General features: G+C 42.1%; 1 protein-coding gene across 1 annotated transcript in view; it reads left to right on the top strand.

Annotated features, from left to right (window-relative positions):
* The window catches only part of LOC115092958 (E3 ubiquitin-protein ligase HERC2-like), a 2,733,734-nt gene that overhangs the window by 1,485,545 nt on the left and 1,227,336 nt on the right, over positions 1-20,853 (top strand). The window contains 2 exon segments of the mRNA XM_029604466.1: positions 16,168-16,258; positions 17,366-17,543. Coding sequence (XP_029460326.1) covers positions 16,168-16,258; positions 17,366-17,543 — 269 coding nt within the window.

Raw genomic sequence — 20,853 nt, 5'->3', positions numbered from 1 at the left:
TACCCAGCATGGCACTAACCCTGCAGCCAGCACGGGTCCCCCTTCAGTCTTCTTATTTCCGCTCAGCAGTAGCCTCGCGGTTAAGGAGCTCTGCAGAGATTCCTGACAGGAATTTTCCTCACGGAATTACTAAAAGTTAATTCGCCCCACAGGGGTCGCTCTAACTTTTTCAAGCCGTGGTACTTCGTTAAGTTTTTTACCCATTCTCCGTCGATACCGTCGAGTTTGGCCCTCGCGGCCAACAGGCCGTCGACCATACCGCGGCTCAATTTTTGCCATGGCGTCGGGGTTCCGTCTGTGCCCGGACTGTAATCGCACCATGTCCATCACAGACCCCCATAAAGTCTGTGTAATGTGGCTTGGATAAGGGCACGATGTCATGACCTGGACCAAATATGCCCTAATCACATCAAAAGGTCGCAAGGCCAGAATGGAGAAGATGGAACTTCTCTTCCGTGCTCAAACCCTGACTCTGTCCATTGTATCGACGTCGTCAGAACCGGCTCCGTCAACTTCGTGGCAGCATCGACCACCGGCATTGGTCGATACTGCCACGAAGTTGACGGAGCCGGTTCTGACGATGCTGACCAATGCCACCGGCATTGGTCAGCATCGTCAGAACCGGCTCCATCAATGACCGGCAATGACGATCCGGCTCCGTCAATGACCGTCAATGACCGTCAATGACCGTCAATGACCGGCTCCGTCAATGACCGGCAATGACCATCCGGCATTGACAACATTTCGGCCTTCGACACCCTCTACTTCCCCTCAGGACCGAAGGGATCGCAGGGACAAACATCGACATCAAAAGTCTCAGACCATCGAGGGAGCGAAATCATCGACCTCGCCATTGTCCGAGCCACCGTTGAAGAAACCCCATCCAGAAAAGGCACCGACCTTTTCGGCGACCGTGTCACCGAGGCAACTCTCACCCTACAGGGTATCTGGAGTCGTGACTCCGCATTTAACGGTGGTCCCTCCGTGGTCTGTTCCGGAGCCAGGGCTGCTTGCTCCAGGTCTCTTGAGAAGAACTGGACCACATGGTTCAGGAGGCCATCGACAAGGCGATGCAATGTCTCCAGGTTCCTCCGGCACCGACACCGGTGCCGATTGTGGAACTGATCACTGACCCGATTCCAGCAGCGTTGGCACCGCTGCTCTCCAGGATGGAAGCGCTCATTACTGCTTTTCCACCGATGGACCCCGGGTTGCCGATGGCTCCAGTGCCCTCCCCGCTTACTCTGTCATCGGGAGGAGAACCACCGTTCCACATCCCTCCATCGGGCGTTCTAACTCAGCCATCAATGCCGATACGTCCATCGCCAACAGTCCAACCATCGGTGTCGATACACCCGTTGGCACCACCGAGCCATCCATCGATGCCCTCGATGCCTGCACTGGTGCCTCCGATGCCTTCATCGATGCCTCCAATTATTCCTTCGATTCCTTCGGAGCCTAGACCAGGACCCTCGGGTATCCCACCACCCCGTCCTGCTCTAGTTCCTAGAGGGGCAGGTGCTGATCCCTAGATACCTGGACTGATGATTCCTCCCCAGATGATTTGCCTTAACCACCTTCACCCACTGAAAGTAGAAAGCGTTCTCCTCCAGAGGACCTTTCCTTTATACATTTTGTGAAGGAAATGTCTGAATTGGTTCCCTTCCAATTACAGACTGAACAGGATGATAGACATCAAATGATGGAGTTGCTACAATTCCTGAATGCTCCCAAGGAAATAACCTCCATCCCTGTCCACCAGGTTCTTCTGGATCTCCTCAAGAAGAACTGGGAATATCCTGGCTCCATTGCTCCAGTCCATAGAAAAGCTGACACTACATATTTGGTGCAGCCAGCTCCGGGTTTTCAGAAACCTCAATTGGATCACCAATCTGTAGTGGTAGAATCTGCACAGAAAAAAGCAAAGAGATCAAAGCCTCACACTTCTTTTCCCCCTGGCAAGGAACAGAAGTTTCTAGATGCCATTGGTCGGCGTGTCTTCCAAGGATCAATGCTCATCTCCCGAATTGCCGCTTATCAGCTCTATATGACCCAATATAATAGGGTCATTTTTAAGCAGATACAAAATTTCACAGACATCCTCCCTCAGCAATTTCAAGATCAGCTCCAAACCCTAGTAAACATAAGAACATAAGAAAATGCCATACTGGGTCAGACCAAGGGTCCATCAAGCCCAGCATCCTGCTTCCAACAGTGGCCAATCCAGGCCATAAGAACCTGGCAAGTACCCAAAAACTAAGTCTATTCCATGTAACCATTGCTAATGGCAGTGGCTATTCTCTAAGTGAACTTAATAGCAGGTAATGGACTTCTCCTCCAAGAACTTATCCAATCCTTTTTTAAACACAGCTATATTAACTGCACTAACCACATCCTCCAGCAACAAATGCCAGAGTCTAATTGTGCGTTGAGTAAAAAAGAACTTTCTCCGATTAGTTTTAAATGTGCCCCATGCTAACTTCATGGAGTGCCCCCTAGTCTTTCTACTATCCGAAAGAGTAAATAACCGATTCACATCTACCCGTTCTAGACCTCTCATGATTTTAAACACCTCTATCATATCCCCCCTCAGTCATCTCTTCTCCAAGCTGAAAAGTCCTAACCTCTTTAGTCTTTCCTCATAGGAGAGTTGTTCCATTCCCCTTATCATTTTGTTAGCCCTTCTCTGTACCTTCTCCATCTCAATTATATCTTTTTTGAGATGCGGCGACCAGAATTGTACACAGTATTCAAGGTGCGGTCTCACCATGGAGCGATACAGAGGCATTATGACATTTTCCGTTTTATTCACCATTCCCTTTCTAATAATTCCCAACATTCTGTTTGCTTTTTTGACTGCCGCAGCACACTGTACCGACGATTTCAATGTGTTATCCACTATGACACCTAGATCTCTTTCTTGGGTTGTAGCACCTAATATGGAACCCAACACTGTGTAATTATAGCATGGGTTATTTTTCCCTATATGCATCACCTTGCACTTATCCACATTAAATTTCATCTGCCATTTGGATGCCCAATTTTCCAGTCTCACAAGGTCTTCCTGCAATTTATCACAATCTGCTTGTGATTTAACTACTCTGAACAATTTTGTGTCATCTGCAAATTTGATTATCTCACTCGTCGTATTTCTTTCCAGATCATTTATAAATATATTGAAAAGTAAGGGTCCCAATACAGATCCCTGAGGCACTCCACTGTCCACTCCCTTCCACTGAGAAAATTGTCCATTTAATCCTACTCTCTGTTTCCTGTCTTTTAGCCAGTTTGCAATCCACGAAAGGACATCGCCACCTATCCCATGACTTTTTACTTTTCCTAGAAGCCTCTCATGAAGAACTTTGTCAAACGCCTTCTGAAAATCCAAGTATACTATATCTACCGGTTCACCTTTATCCACATGTTTATTAACTCCGTCAAAAAAGTGAAGCAGATTTGTGAGGCAAGACTTGCCCTGGGTAAAGCCATGCTGACTTTGTTCCATTAAACCATGTCTTTCTATATGTTCTGTGATTTTGATGTTTAGAACACTTCCCACTATTTTTCCTGGCACTGAAGTCAGGCTAACCGATCTGTAGTTTCCGGATCGCCCCTGGAGCCCTTTTTAAATATTGGGGTTACATTTGCTATCCTCCAGTCTTCAGGTACAATGGATGATTTTAATGATAAGTTACAAATTTTTACTAATAGGTCTGAAATTTCATTTTTTATTTCCTTCAGAACTCTGGGGTGTATACCATCCGGTCCAGGTGATTTACTACTCTTCAGTTTGTCAATCAGGCCTACCACATCTTCTAGGTTCACCGTGATTTGATTCAGTCCATCTGAATCATTACCCATGAAAACCTTCTCCATTACGGGTACCTCCCCAACATCCTCTTCAGTAAACACCGAAGCAAAGAAATCATTTAATCTTTCCGCGATGGCCTTATCTTCTCTAAGTGCCCCTTTAACCCCTCGATCATTTAACGGTCCAACTGACTCCCTCACAGGCTTTCTGCTTTGGATATATTTAAAAAAGTTTTTACTGTGAGTTTTTGCCTCTACAGCCAACTTCTTTTCAAATTCTCTCTTAGCCTGTCTTATCAATGTCTTACATTTAACTTGCCAATGTTTATGCTTTACCCTATTTTCTTCTGTTGGATCCTTCTTCCAGTTTTTGAATGAAGATCTTTTGGCTAAAATAGCTTCTTTCACCTCCCCTTTTAACCATGCTGGTAATTGTTTTGCCTTCTTTCCACCTTTCTTAATGTGTGGAATACATCTGGACTGTGCTTCTAGAATGGTATTTTTTAACAATGACCACGCCTCTTGGACATTTTTTACTTTTGTAGCTGCTCCTTTCAGTTTTTTTCTAACAGTTTTTCTCATTTTATCAAAGTTTCCCTTTTGAAAGTTTAGCACGAGGCAGGCAAGCATGAGATCAGATCATCTTACGATATCTTTGACACCGCCACAAGGGTATCTGCAGCCGCTATTTCGGCGAGGAGATGGGCCTGGCTCAAGTCTTCCGACCTTCGCCCTGAGGTACAAGACAGATTATCCGACCTACCCTGTGTAGGAGATAATCTGTTTTGCGAACAGATTCAATGGATGGTGGCGGAACTTAAGGACCATCATGAGACCCTAAGACAGCTCTCTCTGATGCTTTCTGACTACTCTTCAAAACAGCCCTTACGAAAGGACTCTAAGAAGTCATTCTTCCGCCTGAAGAAGTCCTACCCGCCACCAACCAGATCCCGTTCCACGAGACCTTTTCAAAAAGCCCAGTGTCGTCAGGCACGGAAACAAAAACTGCAAGCAGCTCCTCAACCAGGTCCTGCTTCAGCTTTTTGACTTCTACCTACAGAGCAGCAGCCAGCTTCCATTGCCTCACATACCAGTGGGAGGTCAATTGTGCCACTTCAACAACATATGGCACTCAATCACCTCAGACCAATGGGTACTGGCGATAATTGCTCAGGGTTACCATCTGAACTTTCTCTCCGTGTCACCGGACTCCCCACCTCTACTGACATGGAGAACATCTGATCACTCCATCCTTCTGGATCAGGAGTTCTCCCTCCTTCTCCAGTCCAAGGCAATAGAACCCGTACCCTACTCTCAGGACGGCCTAGGATTCTATTCCCGGTACTTTCTAATCCCCAAAAAATCGGGAGGCATTCGTCCTATTCTGGACCTACGAGCCCTCAACAAGTACCTCTAGCGAGAGAAATTCAAGATGGTAACCTCAGGATCGCTTCTTCCTCTTCTACAAAGAGGAGACTGGCTCTGCTCTCTGGATCTCCAGGACGCATACACTCAAATTGCGATAACTACATCTCATCGCCAATACCTGACGTTTCTAGTAGGCCCCAAGCACTATTAGTACCGAGTGCTTCCATTTGGCCTCGCGTCTGCACCATGAGTCTTCACAAAATGCCTCGTAGTAGTTGCAGCCTTCCTCAGGACTCAAGGTGTTCACGTCTACCCCTATCTAGACGATTGGTTAATCAGGGCTCCCATTCAGCAAGCTGCTCTGTCGTCCCTCAATCTAACCTTACACACTCTAATTTCATTAGGATTTCTCGCCAACTATGACAAATCCTACTTAGTCCCGTCTCAAACCTTGTCGTTCATTGGGGAAGACTTGGACACCTTGCAGGCAAAGGCTTTTTTGCCTCGACAGCGAGCTCTCGTGTCTCTTGCACACCAGCTACAATCTCAGCACTACGTGACTGCATGCCACTTTCTCATCCTTCTGGGACACATGGTGTCCTCAGTTAGGTCACACCAATGGCCCGTTTGGCCATGAGAGTCATGCAGTGGACTCTAAAGTCTCATTGGACTCAAAGCATTCAGCCCCTGTCACCATTGTCCACGAAACCGACTCACTCCGTCAGTCTCTTGCCTGGTGGAAAAATCAGATCAATCTCCTCTAAGGCTTGCCCTTTCAGGCTCCATACCCTCAATTAACTCTCACCACTGATGCTTCCAAACTCGGCTGGGGAGCTCATGGGGCCAATCTGCAGACACAAGGATCTTGGTCTCCAGAGCAAGCCAAACACCAAATAAATTTTCTCGAGCTTCAAGCAAACAGGTATGCTCTCAGGGCATTTCAGGATTGCCTCTCAAATCAAGTTATCCTGATCCAGATGGACAACCAGGTGGCCATGTGGTACATCAACAAACAGGGAGGCACGGGCTCCTTCCTTCTGTGTCAGGAAGCTGCACAGATATGGGCGGAATCTCTCTCCCATTCGATGTACCTCAGGGCCACCTACTTGCCGGGAGTGGACAATGTGTTGGCAGACAAGCTGAGTCGCATCTTTCAACCGCACGAGTGGCCTCTCAACCCCTCAGTAACGAGCTCCATCTTCCAACAATGGGGATATCCTCAGATAGACCTCTTTGCATTTCCTCAAAACCGCAAAGTAGAGAACTTCTGCTCTCTCATTCGCAGCAAACACTCTCAGCCCAGAGACGCATTCTCCCTTTCGTGAGTAACCGGTCTACTTTATGCATTCCCTCCACTTCCTCTTCTCTCAAAGACTCTCGTGAAGTTACGTCAGGAAAAGAGAACCATGATCCTGATAGCACCTCACTGGCCACACCAAGTGTGGTTTCCAGTACTTCAGGATCTCTCCATTCGCAGGCACATTCCCTTGGGAATGGACCCGCTTCTGATCACTCAAAACGACGGGTGCCTACGCCACCCCAATCTTCAAGCCTTGTCCCTGATGGCCTGGATGTTGAAAGGTTAATCCTTCAGCCACTTAACCTTTCGGAACCAGTTTCCCGTGTCCTGATTGCTTCACGGAAGCCTTCCACGAGAAAATCTTACTCTTACAAATGGAACAGGTTTACGTCATGGTGCTCTTCTCAGTCCCTTGACTCCTTTACCTGTCCAATCACGAAGTTTTTGGACTATCTCTGGCACTTATCAGAGTCAGGTCTAAAAACGTATTCCATCAGAATGCATGTCAGTGTGGTAGCCGCCTTCCATAAAGGTATCGGGGATGTACCCATATCAGTACAATCCCTTGTTACATGTATTCTGAAGGGCTTGCTTCACCTCAAGCCTCCGCTGTGTCCTCCGGCCCCTTCTTGGGACCTAAATCTGGTTTTGCATTGCCTCATGAAACCACCATTCCAGCCTCTTCAATCTTGTGATCTTCACTGTCTCACATGGAAAGTGATTTTCCTTCTGGCAATCACTTCGGCTCGCAGAGTTAGTGAATTACAGGCTCTAGTTACCTATCCGTACACTAAACTTCTGCAGGACCGGGCAGTACTCTGCACTCACCCTAAATTTTTGCCTAAGGTAGTTTCGGACTTTCATCTCAATCAATCCATTATACTACCTACCTTTTTTCCCAGGCCCCATTCCAATCCAGGAGAACAGGCTCTGCATACCCTTGACTGTAAACGGGCTCTAGCATTCTACCTAGACCGTACAGCTGCCCACAGCAAAGCACTCAACTGTTTGTCTCTTTCCATCCTAACAAGTTAGGGCAGCCTGTGGGTAAGCAGACTCTCTCCTCCTGGTTGGCGGACTGCATATCCTTTTGCTATCAGCAAGCGGGCATTCCATTTCAAGACAGTGTTAAAGCACACTCTGTGAGGGCCACGGCGACTTTAGTAGCACACCTACGATCGGTGCCGCTTCCTGACATTTGCAGGGCTGCCACCTGGAGTTCTCTTCACTCCTTTGCCGCCCACTATTGCTTGGACAAGCCCGGAAGGCAAGATTTCATCTTCGGCCAGTCTGTCCTTCGTAATCTATTTACAACGTGACGTACCAACACCCTTCTGCCTGCCAGATGGGGTTCAGGATGCCCTCAGCCAAATTTTTATCCCAGTCCTAGTGCCTTGCACACCTGGGTACATTTGGTGCATTTCTCAGACATCCTCAGCCCGATACCCATATGTGAGGACTACCATCCTGCTTGTCCTGTGAGAAGGCAAATGTTGCTTACCTGTAACAGGTGTTCTCACAGGACAGCAGGATGGTAGTCCTCACGAAACCCGCCCGCCGCCCCGCGGTGTTGGGTTCGTAACGTTTTCTTATTTTATTTTTCGGCACTACCTGTAGCTTTTAAACAAGACTGAAGGGGGACCCCTGCTGGCAGCAGACTTAGTGCCATGGTGGGCATGCCCAGTATGGGCCAGTCAAAGTTCTGGAAACTTTGACAAATGTGTCCCGTGATTGGGCTCCATCCTGAGATGTCACCCATATGTGAGGACTAACATCCTAATGTCCTGGAGAACACCTTTTACAGGTAAGCAACATTTGCTATCTTTGTACAGCCAATAGTTGTACATTTCATGTGGGGCCTGCTTCAGTTGAAGCCTCCCCTAAGGCCCTCCCCCTGTGTCTTGGGACCTCGACATGGTGCTAGCTCCACTGATGAAAGCTCCCTTTGAGCTGCTGTGCTCCTGTAGCCTAAAGTACCTGACCTGGAAGGTACTTTAGGCTACAGTACCTTCCAGTTACAAGTGACGGTCACTTCAGTGCACAGGGTCAGCGATCTCCTGGCCTTAAGAACATGCCGTACTGGGTCAGACCAAGGGTCCATCAAGCCCAGCATCCTGTCTCCAAAAAAGAATAAAACGGAAAATGTCATAATGCCTCTGTATCGCTCCATGGTGAGACCGCACCTTGAATACTGTATCGCCTCTGTGTCGCTCACCATGGAGCGATACAGAGGCATTATGATATTTTCCTTTTTATTCACCATTCCCTTTCTAATAATTCCCAACATTCTGTTTGCTTTTTTGACTGCCGCAGCACATTGAACCGACAATTTCAATGTGTTATCCACTATGATGCCTAGATCCCTTTCTTGGGTTGTAGCACCTAATATGGAACCCAACATTGTGTAATTATAGCATGGGTTATTTTTCCCTATATGCATCACCTTGCACTTATCCACATTAAATTTCATCTGCCATTTGGATGCCCAATTTTCCAGTCTCACAAGGTCTTCCTGCAATTTATCACAATCTGCTTGTGATTTAACTACTCTGAACAATTTTGTGTCATCTGCAAATTTGATTATCTCACTCGTCGTATTTCTTTCCAGATCATTTATAAATATATTGAAAAGTAAGGGTCCCAATACAGATCCCTGAGGCACTCCACTGTCCACTCCCTTCCACTGAGAAAATTGTCCATTTAATCCTACTCTCTGTTTCCTGTCTTTTAGCCAGTTTGCAATCCACGAAAGGACATCGCCACCTATCCCATGACTTTTTACTTTTCCTAGAAGCCTCTCATGAAGAACTTTGTCAAACGCCTTCTGAAAATCCAAGTATACTACGTCTACCGGTTCACCTTTATCCACATGTTTATTAACTCCTTCAAAAACAGTGAAGCAGATTTGTGAGGCAAGACTTGCCTTGGATAAAGCCATGCTGACTTTGTTCCATTAAACCATGTCTTTCTTTTATGTTCTGTGATTTTGATGTTTAGAACACTTTCTACTATTTTTCCTGGCACTGAAATCAGGCTAACCGGTCTGTAGTTTCCCGGATCGCCCCTGGAGCCCTTTTTAAATATTGGGGTTACATTTGCTATCCTCCAGTCTTCAGGTACAATGGATGATTTTAATGATAGGTTACAAATTTTTACTAATAGGTCTGAAATTTCATTTTTTAGTTCCTTCAGAACTCTGGGGTGTATACCATCCGGTCCAGGTAATTTACTACTCTTCAGTTTGTCAATCAAAAAGCTATGAACTTAAAGCTATGAAAATGGAGCTACGTAAGACAGAAAAAGAATGGCGCAGAAACCAAAATTCCACGACTTTATTAAAATTCAAATCATTACCACACAAATATCGCCAAGCCACCGACAAAACAAAAAAAGATTTCTATGCTTCCAGAATTCATCAATATCAATTCAACCCTCAAGCAGTTTTCCAAAATGTCAAAAGCCTTGTTACTGCTCCAACTCACAACAATCTAAACAACAATGATGATTCAAAATGTGAGGAACTAGCTACATTCTTTTATAACAAAATACATTCTATTTTAACGCGATTTAATTCATTTCCTGCTCCTTTACACACCAACCAAGCTACATCAGCCGCTCAAGATAAATTTCAAACAAAGCTATCTAATCTTGAGATTACTACTGGTATTGAAGTTGAGTCAATTCTAAAGAAAATGAAACCAGCTTTCCACCTCACCGACATCTTACCTACTAAGACTCTTCTTACAATACGTTCTACAATAGCAAAACCTATTGCAAAGATTCTTAACAAATCCATCACCACAGGCATAGTTCCTTCTATACTTAAACATGCTATCATTACTCCAATGATAAAAAAATCTAACCTAGATTCATCTGATCCAGCAAACTTTCGTCCAGTATCAAACCTTCCTTTCCTCTCAAAGATTATGTAAAGAGTCAGCAACAAACAACTAACTGATTATTTAGATGATCATCAAATACTCTTTCCATCCCAATATGGGTTCAGAAAGTACCACAGCACGGAAACGCTTTTGATATCACTTTCTGAGGTGCTACTAAAAGCTTTAGATGCTGGCAAATCATACCTCATCGCCCTTCTTGATATATCAGCTGCTTTCGACACGGTAAACCAGAACACTCTTATTACCCGTCTATCTGAAATAGGTATCTCGGGATCGGCTTTACTATGGTTTCAGTCATTCCAGAGCAATAGAACATACAGCGTTAGATGTGGACGAAGTGAATCCAAGCCAAGAAACCTCTCTCAAGGAGTCCCCCAAGGATCTTCTCTCTCCTCCACATTGTTCAATGTTTACCTTACACCGCTATGCCGGTTACTCTCTAAATTGGGTATTCAACACTTCATCTACGCAGATGATGTTCAAATACTCATACCTATAACCAGCACAATCACAAATGCACTGAGTACCTGGAAGGTAGCTTTATTAGAAATTAAAACAATCCTCACAGACAACAAATTGGCTATAAATACTAATAAAACTGAACTTATCATAATTTCACCTCCAAAAAATACAATACTGATCAACTCTGATATTTCTCAAAACAACTCCACTATTTCACAACAAGTACGCAGCCTTGGTATCATCATTGATAGCAATCTCACGTTTAAAAAATTCATCGCGGATACGGTAAAAAATGGTTTCTTTAAGCTATTCACGCTTAAACGTATTAAATCTCTATTATACCAATATGATTTCCGCACAGTTTTACAAGCAACTATTTTATCAAAGATTGATTACTGCAATGCTCTGTTACTGGGTCTACCCAAAGCCACCATTCAACCTTTGCAAATGCTGCAAAATGCAGCTGCCCGCGTTATCACCGACACAAGCCGCCATGATCACATCACTCCAGCTCTTCAGTCTTTGCACTGGCTACCTGTGGCTTACAGGATAATTTGTAAATCTATGTCGCTGATACACAAAGCCATTCAAAACAGAGAAATGCTCTGGTTCACAGATCAACTACAATTCAAAACTTCTTCCCGCCCAACGAGATTCCAGAATTTAGCCAAACTAAATATCCCAGCACCCAATCTGACTAAACTCTCTAGTACAAAAGAACGATCTTTCATCATTGCTGGATCAACAATATGGAACGCCATGCCCTCTGAATTACGCCAGGAACTCTGTCACAAAAACTCCTACACGCCCAGCTCTCCAAGGAACACTCCGTGCCCAATCTATTAAATCTTTTAAACTCTCCTCCACTATTAACAGAGCCTTTTCTCTTGCCGGCCCCACCATATGGAACTCACTGCCCCATGATATCCGCATAGAGACCTATACCCCCACTTTCAAAAAGAAACTTAAAACATGGCTCTTTCAGCAAGCCTACTCCATCTCACCCCCTATTACATAAAACCCCCCTATGAATGTTATACTGATATCTTGGTATGAACGCCTATATGTCTGATGATTTTGTGCTTTGCACTTTCATGTATATAGTTATAGTTATATTCCATAGCATCTACCCATTGATGCCTGTTATATGTAAGGGCTCCTCCCAAAAATTTTTTTATATGTTGCCTAGTTCATCATATTATATTATGTTATCTGTTATCTGTTATATGTACGGGCACTGCCCAATGGTTTTTTGTTCACTGTGAACCGATACGATGTGCGAACGGATATCGGTATAAAAGAAATGTTAAATAAATAAAATAAATAAATAAATAATAAAAAATTTAAACAAAACCTTAAAACCTGGCTATTTAAAAAAGCCTACTATCAATGATCTGAATCCTCAACTACTCTTCCTAACTGCCACAATCTCTCATATATTGCTTATATTCTATTAATACAAAGTTATATACTGTATTGTTTTCATTTAGTTGCCTTGTTATATTGTAAAGCGCAATGCTGAATTACTGTTTGAATGTAAACCGAGGTGATGTTATTTACGTACCACGGTATAGAAAAATCTATAAATAAATAAATAATAAATAATCAGGTCTACCACATCTTCTAGGTTCACCGTGATTTGGTTCAGTCCATCTGAATCATTACCCATGAAAACCTTCTCCAGTACGGGTACCTCCCCAACATCCTCTTCAGTAAACACCGAAGCAAAGAAATCATTTAATCTTTCCGCGATGGCCTTATCTTCTCTAAGTGACCCTTTAACCCCTCGATCATCTAACAGTCCAACTGACTCCCTCACAGGCTTTCTGCTTCGGATATATTTTAAAAAGCTTTTACTGTGAGTTTTTGCTTCTACAGCCAACTTCTTTTCAAATTCTCTCTTAGCCTGTCATATCAATGTCTTACATTTAACTTGCCAACGTTTATACTTTATCTTATTTTCTTCTGTTGGATCCTTCTTCCAATTTTTGAATGAAGATCTTTTGGCTAAAATAGCTTCTTTCACCTCCCCTTTTAACCATGCCAGTAATTGTTTTTCCTTCTTTCCACCTTTCTTAATGTGTGGAATACATCTGGACTGTGCTTCTAGAATGGTATTTTTTAACAATGACCACGCCTCTTAGACATTTTTTACTTTTGTAGCTGCTCCTTTCAGTTTTTTTTCTAATAATTTTTCTCATTTTATCAAAGTTTCTCTTTTCAAAGTTTTGCACTAGAGCCTTGGATATACACACTGTTCCTCTTCCAGTCATTAAATCAAATGTCATCATATTATGATCACTATTGTCAAGTGGCCCCATCACCGTTACCTCTCTCACTAAGTCCTGTGCTTCACTGAGCATTAGATCTAAAATTGCTCCCTCTCTCGTTGGTTCCTGAACCAATTGCTCCAAAAAGCTATCATTTATTCCATCCAGGAACGTTATCTCTCTATCGTGTCCCGATGATACATTTACCCAGTCAATATTGGGGTAATTGAAGTCACCCATTATTACTGCACTACCAATTTGGTTACCTTCCCTAATTTATCTTAGCATTTCACTGTCCATACTGGTTAGGTTCCATATTAGGTGCTACAGCCCAAGAAAGAGATCTAGGCGTCATAGTGGATAACACATTGAAATCGTCGGTTCAGTATGCTGCGGCAGTCAAAAAAGCAAACAGAATGTTGGGAATTACTAGAAAGGGAATGGTGAATAAAACGGAAAATGTCATAATGCCTCTGTATCGCTCCATGGTGAGACCGCACCTTGAATACTGTGTACAATTCTAGTCGCCGCATCTCAAAAAAGATATAATTGCGATGGAGAAGGTACAGAGAAGGGCTACCAAAATGATAAGGGGAATGGAACAGCTCCCCTATGAGGAAAGACTAAAGAGGTTAGGACTTTTCAGCTTGGAGAAGAGACGACTGAGGGGGGGATATGATAGAGGTGTTTAAAATCATGAGAGGTCTAGAACGGGTAGATGTGAATCTGTTATTTTCTCTTTCGGATAGTAGAAAGACTAGGGGGCACTCCATGAAGTTAGCATGTGGCACATTTAAAACTAATCAGAGAAAGTTCTTTTTTACTCAACGCACAATTAAACTCTGGAATTTGTTGCCAGAGGATGTGGTTAGTGCAGTTAGTATAGCTGTGTTTAAAATAGGATTGGATAAGTTCTTGGAGGAGAAGTCCATTTCCTGCTATTAAGTTGACTTAGAAAATAGCCACTGCTATTACTAGCAGTGGTAACATGGAATAGACTTAGTTTTTGGGTAATTACCAGGTTCTTGTGGCCTGGATTGACCACTGTTGGAGACAGGATGCTGGGCTTGATGGACCCTTGGTCTGACCCAGTACGGCATGTTCTTAGAATTTCTTAGAAATTCATTTTTTTTTTTTAAACAGGGTACAACACATGTGCACAACATACTAAGAGGTCAATTTTAAAAGCATTGCTTGCGCAAAAATGCCCACATACATGTGTTCATGGGCTGCACGCAAGCAAACTGGATTTTAAAAAGCCACATATTACGCATGTATGTACCTGTATACATGTGAGAAATAAGGGAGTGGGGGGCAACCAACAATAGACCTCTTTGCATCACACCTGAATCACAAAATGGACAAGTTCTGCGCTCTACACAGACAGAAGCACCAGCCAGCCAAGGACGCCTTTGCTTGCCCTTGGAACTCAGGCCTTCTATATGCATATCTTCCAATACCGCTCAAAACCAAAACTCTAGTGAAGCTGTAACAGGACAAGGGGTCCATGATACTCATAGCCCCTAATTGGCCTTCACAAGTATGGTTTCCCATACTTCTAGACCTCTCAATCAGAGCACCAACAAGGCTCATGCGTTCTCCTTTTGAACCCATGACTTCCTGTGATCCTAAATTTCTCACATAGAAGACCATCTTCCTTATAGCCATTACATCAGCTAGAAAGGTTAGTGAGTTACAAGCACTTGTCACGTACTCACCCTATACAAAATTCCTACATGAAAGAGTGGTTCTCCAGACACATCCAAAATTCCTCCCCCAAGTAGTTATGGAATTCCACTTGAACCAATCCATAGTTTTACCCACATTCTTTCCAAAGCCTCATTCTCACCAAGGGGAATGGGCCTTACATACCTTGGACTGTAAGCATGCGCTAGCATATTACTTAGACCGCACTGCAGTCCACAGGAAATCCACTCAACTCTTTTATCTTATGATCCAAACAAACCGGGTAAAGCAGTGGGTAAACATACTCTCTCCAAATGACTAGCAGAGTGCGTACAGTTTTGCTATGAAAAAGCAGGCCTTCCTCTCCAAGGCGAGTAAAGGCGCATTCAGTAAGAACAATGTCAACCTCAGTAGCACACTATCGTTCAGTGCCAGTTCTTGACATATGTAAAGCAGCAACATGGAGTTCTCTTCACACCTTTGCAGCTCATTACTGTTTGGACAAAGGACAACAAGATTCAGCCTACGGACAATCTGTCTTAAAGAACTTGTCTCCAGTTTAATCCCAACTCCTTCTACATCCAACCTGCTGTGATCTTCGGCTGCCTCATTTTCACCAACAATACTTCACTACAAAATGACTCAGCCTCTAGCTTGCTAATCACCCATATGTGAAGACTAGCATCCTGCTTGTCCTGGGAAAAAGCAAAATTGTTTACCTTGTAATAGGTGTTATCCCAGGACAGCAGGATGTAGTCCTCACGAAACCCACCCGCCATCCCGCGGATTTGGGTCCGATACGTTTTATTATTTTATTTTTGCTAAAGCTTATTGCTACATACGAGACTGAAGGGAGACCCCTGTGGCAGAGAATATCATGGCATGCTGGGCATGCTCAATGGGCTCAGAGTGCCAGTCAAAAGTTTCTAGAAACTTTGACAGAAAGTTTTCCGCAATAGGGCTCCATCAATGATGTCACCCATATGTGAGGACTACATCCTGCTGTCCTGGGATAACACCTATTACAAGGTAAGCAATTTTGCTATATAATATATTGGAATTTCCTACTGTAGCTTTACCTTGAGCATATTAGATTTTAGTATGCGCAACAAATACAATCACCAATGTAGCATTTTCTGCAGAGCTGTTTTAAAAAAAAGAAAAAATTAATTTTCAGAATCGCTGCATGAAATTATGAAACTGTCTTAGCCTTTTTGACAAATAAAGTGGAGGCTCTAAATTATACATAATGATACCCATTAAATGAGAAACATTGATGCCATAATCTATTTTTCAAACCTAAGTATAAAGCAATACTTGCAATCAATCTCCTTTCAGTTTGCATTTCTCACAGTTTATACCTTTGCAGGTGGCCGACATGCTATAGCTTTAACTGTTGATGGAAAGATATTTTCTTGGGGTGAAGGAGATGACGGAAAGCTTGGACACTTCAGTAGAATGTAAGGATATCAGCTCTACTAATAATTCAGACTTTACACAGTTGGTTTAAAAGATATTTTATTATGCAAAATGGGGATAAAACAGAGACTAATATTACTCAGTAACATAGTCTCCTCAGACATGTTCCAGCATATTTTTGAAATAAAAATAGCAGGACCACTGAGACTCTGAGCACAGGCTCCGTGCCTGGGGCTAATGATGCCCCTGCTGCAGTGCAATACTACAGTGGAGAAAGAGGGGGGGAAGGGCGATTACCACGGCACAGCATGGATCTTTTTGCAGCACAGTGATTGAGAAGTTCTGCCTTAGAGCTATGAGAGATGCAGACTAAAGATTGTGTAAATGGGAGCAAGTATTTGATTTTTCCTTTTAGAAACATATTTTTTCTTACATTCCACCTCTTAGTTTTCCCCAGCAACTTGCTAATGCATTGGCAATTACTTTGCTGACTGTAATAAGTAATATTTTGAATGCTTGAGCACAGGTGTTTTCCCATTTGATTGCTTGGAGCCATGGTGAATATGTGTTTCAGATAGACATTTTTGGCTTTTTGAAATTAGATCCATGTTGACATCATGGTTCACACATGTTCCATGCAGTATCCCCACTCAATTCTGGTGGTTCATATTTTTTTTGCAAAGTTATTTTGCATATTGAAAACTAGCTAACAATCTTCATGCATAGAAAATTAAGTAAAGTTCTGTGACTGAAGTGGAGTAGGCCAAAAATCTTTATCTTAGGGTCATTTGCATTTAAATTACCTCTATTCTGCTTCCTGAGTAGCCTCAGTTCCAACTTTGAATAGTGGTTATATTTGGTTTTTCAATAAAAAAAAAAATCTTCTGTTCCTCTTAAATTCAGTGTGGTTTAAAAATGATGAAATTAATTACATTGTATCCTTAATTTTAAATTACAGTTTTTTTATTTTGAATAAGAAAATAATACCAATTTATTTCTTGGTTGTTTAGATTTTGTAAATGCGAGTTTTTATAGTAAAGTTGCTATGGGTTGTGTATTTAATATAAAAATATATTATGAAGGAAAGAAAAGTGAAAATATATGTTAGAACCAACATAACCAGTGTTATCTTTCATTCTGTTGTTTAGGAACTGTGATAAACCAAGATTGATAGAAGCATTAAAAGCAAAGCGAATCCGTGATATTGCCTGTGGTAGCTCTCATACTGCTGCAATTACTTCCAGTGGTGAATTGTATACCTGGGGCCTTGGAGAATATGGCCGTTTGGGACATGGGGACAATACCACACAGTTAAAACCAAAGATGGTAAATTAACACAAATTATTTTCAGTTTAGAGAACAATGCTTGAAACATTAAGGAATATGTGTAGAAATGCAATAGAGAATGCAAAAGTGAATCAGAGTATAGTTATGGAAATCTGTCACGATAAACATTTGCACTGTATCAAATGCATTAGATAATGATGAACAAAACTTTTCGCATTAAGATTGTTTGGTGATTTCACAGATGTGGTTTTATGTGCTGGTGGTATGTGAAGATGTTCTGTTCTCACTTGAAGTTGTAAAAGATTCAAGAAAAAAAGAAAGATGATGTTAACATCAATAGCAGTTAACAGATATATTCAATAAGAACATAAGAACTTGCCATAGGGGGTCAGACCAAGGGTCCTTCAAGCCCAGTATCAGTTTCCAGCAGTGGCCATATCATGTCACAAGTACCTGGCAAGATCCCAAACAGTAAGTGTATCTCATGCTGCTGTCATGTGATAAATGCTGGCTAGTTATCTTTTTCTGACTCTCTCGATCGTTCACTGCTTCTGGTCATTTTTCCACTCAATGCATCTAAATGTTCACTACCAGGTCTTAGGACTATGTTATATCTCTATTCTCATCTTCTGTCCCTGGCCCCCCACCCCCCTCCTAAAGGATCTCTCCCTGCCCTTTTTCTACACAATTATGCTCCTTGCCCTTTTTCTACACAATTATACTTCCCCTCCCCTTTTATAACTGGAAAACTCTTTTAGGCAGTTCCCAGGACTAATGCCTACAACAGATTTCAGCTCAAAGTGATTTATTCAAGTTTTTGTATTCGCATTCTATATATTCCATAGTCTTTCATATTGACCCGTCCCTCGTTTCCCCTATTAAAGATACTATGCTCAACTGTTTTGGTTGTAACTGTACTATGATACCGAGTTCAAATGTTTCTTCTAACTATACTATGTTTAATCGGTGTTTAATCTATACGTTGTTCTACTGTTCCATGTAAAGCCCCCCCTTGGTTGGGCGTTCATTCTGTTCTATGTAAAGCCCCCCCCCCCCCTTTGTTGGGCGTTTCACTGTTTTATGTAAACCGGAGTGATTTGTATTTCATACAAGAACCTCGGTATATTAAAAATAAATAAATAAATAAACAGTTTATTGACTTTTCTTCCAGGAATGTGTCCAAACCTTTTTTAAACTCAGCTATGCATACTGCCTTAACCATATCTTCTGGTAATTAATTCCAGAGCTTTTCTCTGGTTTGATTTGAATGTGCTACTTCATGTAGTGCTCCCTAGTTTTTGTATTTTTTTGAAAGCATAAATAACCGATTTCAATTTACCATTCTATTCCATTCATGATTTTATAGACCTCTATCATATCCCCTCTCAGTCTTCTCTTCTAATGCTTAACAGCCCCAACCTTTTTAGCCTTTCCTCATATGGGAGCCATTCCATCCATTTTGGTTGCCCTTTTCTGTACCTTTTCCAATACAGCATTTTTTTTTTTCAGATGCAGTGACCAGAACTGCACACAATACTCTAGGTGCGGCTCACAATGGAGCAATACAGAGGCTTTAGGACATTCACTGTTTTATTCTCAAATCCTTTCCTAATAACTCTTAACATTCTGTGTGCTTTTTTGACCACGGTCGCACACTGAACAGAAGGATTGGTCCCCACTGGGGCAAAACAAGCTGTGATTAAACCATTCCTAAAAAATAAAACTGGCAGAATTGATGAATGGGATAAGGATCGACCAATATCCAACCTGCCTTTCATTGCTAAAGTTCTTGAAAAAGCAGTGTTATCCCAATTAGAAAGCCACCTAGAAGCCAATAATAGTCTATACCCAAACCAATTTGGATTCAGAAAAAATTGCTCAACAGAAACCCTACTCATTTCCTTAACCGACCCTTTACTACAGGAGTTAGACAACATGAATCCTATATTCTGGTACTATTTGATCTAACAGCAGGCTTCGTAGACCATCAGTGGAGAAAAATTGGAATAGACGGAAATGTTATCAAATGGTTCTCTTCCTTCCTAGCAGATAGGTCATTCCAAATTACACTGGGCAATCACATATCTGATACCTTCCCAATTGATGCAGGTGTACCCCCAAGTTTCAGCACTCTCAGTTACATTAATCAACATTTATATGCTGACTCTATGTTCATTACTAGAGGAACTAGGAATCAACTTCTTCCTATATCCAGATGACATATAATTCTACATTCCATTCGACAAATCATTTGAAAAAACTGCATCAACTCTGTCAACATACATGAAGGCAATACAACTAAAACTATCTCAGCTAAAACTAACACTAAACACAAAAAAAACTGAAATTGTGTGGTTAAGGAGAAATTCCACGATAATCAACCCGCCAACCCTAGACCTGGGAAATTTTAACATTACACCCTCAGATCAAGTGCGGGACCTAGGAATACAGATCGATGAGAACTTTACAATGAAAAAGCATATAAGCAAATTAATTAAAACAGGATACTCCAAGCTGAGAATATTACATTGGCTGAAACCATTACTAAAAATACAGGACTGCCGCACTGTTTTACAAACACTAATATTTTCAAACATAGATTAATGCAACTCCCTATTACTAGGCCATCTTCAGGACTATTAAAACCACCACAGTTACTACAAAATGCCTCAGCTACAATCTTACTAGAGACAAGGAAATTTGACCACATTACCCCCTTGCTGATAGCACTGCACTGGCTTCCTGTATAATCCAGAATTCATTATAAAGTATTAAATCTAATTTTTAATATCATCAACAGCATTAACCCAGCTTAACAGGAGTGACACTTCAACTATACACACCAAAAGAGAGACCTAAGATTGAAAAACAAAGGACTTCTAGATGTTCCTACAACACTGAGTTCACATCTAACACAAATAAGAGACCAAATGTTTTCCATAGTGGACCCCAAGTTGTGGAACTCTCTTCCAAAGTCATTACGTCTGATAACAGAAAAAAAGAATTTCAAACGTGAACTGAAATCATGGATCTTTAGAAATGCATATGATTTAATGTAAAATGGCAATATGCCAACAACTTTGCTGTCAAAACCATAGATAATGTTAGTAGAATATGCAATAAGCATTGAGCGATGTAAAGTGTAATATGACAACTTAATGATTAATACTTGAAGGATAATGAAATGGAAATTATGGATTACAAACCAATATCATAGCACCCTAGTTAACTTGTACTCAATGTTGATATGTTGATATGTTGACCTAGAATATGTATTTGCTGTTGTGTTGACCTAGAATATGAATGTAAACAAGGTACATGAATGTTGACCCAGAATATGACTCCCAGA

This window comes from Rhinatrema bivittatum, chromosome 5, assembly GCF_901001135.1.
Source record: "Rhinatrema bivittatum chromosome 5, aRhiBiv1.1, whole genome shotgun sequence".
Lineage (NCBI taxonomy): Eukaryota > Metazoa > Chordata > Amphibia > Gymnophiona > Rhinatrematidae > Rhinatrema > Rhinatrema bivittatum.
The sequence above is the reverse complement of the archived record's forward strand: the minus strand, read 5'-3'. Positions and strand labels throughout refer to the sequence as shown.